The sequence below is a fragment of the Neopelma chrysocephalum genome, unplaced genomic scaffold (assembly GCF_003984885.1).
Source record: "Neopelma chrysocephalum unplaced genomic scaffold, ASM398488v2 Primary Assembly neopelma1_44, whole genome shotgun sequence".
NCBI classification, from domain to species: Eukaryota; Metazoa; Chordata; class Aves; order Passeriformes; family Pipridae; genus Neopelma; species Neopelma chrysocephalum.
Window position 1 is genome coordinate 2,658,068 of NW_020897703.1, and position 2,722 is coordinate 2,660,789.

General features: G+C 56.2%; 1 protein-coding gene across 1 annotated transcript; it reads left to right on the forward strand.

The window, feature by feature from the left end:
* Positions 1 to 1,376: 1,376 nt before the first annotated feature.
* On the forward strand, positions 1,377 to 2,722 carry LOC113965050 (interferon lambda-3-like). The gene is made up of 5 exons (XM_027677891.1): positions 1,377 to 1,400; positions 1,666 to 1,740; positions 1,885 to 2,043; positions 2,134 to 2,205; positions 2,286 to 2,722. Exons 1-5 carry the CDS (start codon positions 1,377 to 1,379, stop codon positions 2,397 to 2,399), a joined length of 444 nt encoding a protein of 147 aa, XP_027533692.1. The 3' UTR covers positions 2,400 to 2,722.

The following is a 2,722-nucleotide window of genomic DNA, read 5'->3' on the forward strand; positions in this document are numbered from 1 at the left end:
GAAATCACAAGTTTATTTCCAAATATGAACGCTAAAAATCAAGTCCTTCTGGAGCAGTGTTTTCCTGTGTATGGCCACCACACGAGACACTGCAAAGTGCATTTATGCCTGTTGCTGCCTTACTGTCTTGGCTTTTTAGATCCAGGTATTGCCCTAATTTTCTGTATTTAATGCTTGATGAACACATGAAACTAAAAGCCCAGCAGCGATCGCAGGAGGTTACCTGGAGAGAAGGACAGTTGGCTGAATGGGGGCACCATTCCCGCTGTCACTGGAGGGATGTCAATACACCACATTTGTGTTTCCAGGCTGAACAGGGAGGGAAACCCAGCTAACCCCAGCAGCTTGTAGGGTGGCAGCCCTGCTCATTTCCGGCAGCCTCCCTTCACAACTCTGTATCCCACTTGGAAAATGTTAGGTGGAAGTGCTTCTGCTTTCACCCTTTTCCCTGCTTTGGTGGTGAGACTGGTCCCCCAGGATAACACAGACATAGAGCTCATGCCTGTAGCCTGCGCCGTGCAGCACCTGCTCCCTGCTGCTGCTTTCCCCCCCTCCCTGCCATGGCCCTTTCTATAGGGAAACCGAGGCATGGACTCCTGCTGCCACTCAGGAGGCACTGTAACCCTCCCGGCCACCCCGAGTCTGCTGTCCCCGTGGGGCTGCGTGCCTGGAGTCTCCCGCAGCTCTCTGTGTGGGGCGGGGCTGGGTCGTGCCCGGTGTCCCCGCACTTGCCAGCACCTCTGTGCCACTCGGTGTGGCAGCGGCGTCCCCCCACTCAGCCCCCTCGGAGGGCGTGTGCTGGAGGCAGCCCGAGCATCCCTCATCGCCGGTGCGCTCGCCCTGTCGAGGAGGAGCAGGCGGCAGGGCTGGAGGCAGCAGCGCAAGTAACGGAGGCGGGATTCCCGCCGCAGCTTTCGCTTTCCTGTTTCCAGAACTGCCAGTCCGTGGATTTTCCTGCCAACGTGAAAGCAATCACACCGGGCAGGTAGAATAAAAAGCCGGGGAGATGGGGCAGCAAGGCACCCACAGTCAACAGAGCAAAGCAAGGGAAGAAGCTCCCCCGGACAGCCCAGCAGCTCCACAGCTGAGAGAGACACCTGTGGCACCTGTCAGGCACCTCTGCATCAGGAGTTTAGCAAGTCCTGCCCGGAGTCCTCCGGTTCATCCTCTCTGGCATCTTGCTCCACAGCCTCCTCACCTCATCGTAACCCACTGCTCACCATCGAGCTCTTGTCAACAAAATGCTGTGTCTCCGCCTCACCCCACTGCTTGTGCTGGTGCTGGGGGTCAGCCTGGGGGCTGCCTTCCCCCACAACACCCTGAGGAAGGGCTGCAGCCTGTTCAGGTACAAGCAAGTCACGTCACCTAAGGCGGCTATGAAGAAGATGCAGAAGGAGTTTGTGAGTATCTTTGGCAATGGGGGCTGTGGGCTGGGGAGGGGAGCAAGGCAGAGGAGATGCTGAATTTGAGACCTGAGTGACAAAGTGGATGTTTTCTGCAGCAGTCTGGGGAGGAGGAGGATGTTTTTCACGGGAGTTTGGGGACATGAAGGATGCTGGGCCAAATTTCATCCTAGTTTCAAACCACATGGCTGGCGGGGTTGCACAACATCGCCAGAAGTCACAATGACAGTTGTTCAGTCTCTCTCTTGGTTTGTGCCTGCAGCGCAACATCAGGCAGCCGGGCCACAACTGCGACACCTCGCTCTTGGATCGGAAGTGGATGTCGGCAGACCTGTCGGTAAGAGCAAGGTGATGCTGTGACAAGAGGGCACAGCTCTCCTCTCAGCCAGTCCCACCCTCACCCGCACCCCAGGCAGGTCTTCGAGACTCCCCTCCTCCAGCCCTTGCTCTTTGGGTCCCTAACCACACACTCCTGCCACAGGTGCCCGACCGAGTGGTGCTGGTGGAAGCCGAGCTGAACTTCACCATCACGATGCTGCAGCTCTCCACCCATCCCGGCTTCACCAAGACACGCAAGCAGCCCCTGGACTTCCTTGCCCGAGCCTGGAAGGATCTGCAGGGCTGTGTGAGTGCCCCCCGAGTCCCCCACCCCATGCCAGCTCCGTGGCCCTGGCGTTGTCGGCAGCGCCGCAGGGCATCGCTGGTCCTTATCCCGCCACTTCCCTTGCAGGTGGCTCCCTCGCATCAGCCCTCTGGGGAACTGAGCCAGTGGCTGCAGAACCTGCAGGAGGCCATGGAAAAGGTAAGTCGGGTCAGCAGGGCCAGGGGGTCTCGGGGTGTCAGTGACCGCACGGCTGCACCCTGACCCCATTGGTAACCCAGGCCCTGTCCCTGCCGCACGAGAACGCCGGCTGCCTGGAGGACTACGCTGTCCGCCACGTCTTTGAAGTGCTGGAAGACCTGAAATGTGCTGCCCTCCAGGAGGAATGCTCTTAGCCCCCGCCACCGGCACCAAAGGATGCCCTGAGGACCGGGAAAAACAACTGCTATTGCATCGCTGGACTGTACTTAAGCCTTTTTCTTACTCATGTGAGCTCAGGGAACAATTTTTTTTCACAGTCTTTTAAGTTATTGGGGTTTATTGTGTACTTATAAATGGCTCAGGAGGAGTTGAAGAAATGCCCCTCCTGAAAGAATGGCAATGAATGTTATTTATTGGATATCTTTATTTTGCTAGTTTTCAAAATGTTTTTAAGGAAATCTATTTTTTCACCTGCTATTTATTACAGAGTATATTATGCATATTTTTCTGTATAAAT

Bases quoted from the DNA above. Each gene is read 5' to 3' on its own strand.
- LOC113965050 (XM_027677891.1), top strand. From the start codon at position 1,377: ATGAAGAAGATGCAGAAGGAGTTT. The intron at 1,741-1,884 runs GTAAGAGCAAGG...CTCCTGCCACAG, and splicing joins GGATGTCGGCAGACCTGTCG to GTGCCCGACCGAGTGGTGCT. The intron at 2,206-2,285 runs GTAAGTCGGGTC...TTGGTAACCCAG, and splicing joins TGCAGGAGGCCATGGAAAAG to GCCCTGTCCCTGCCGCACGA.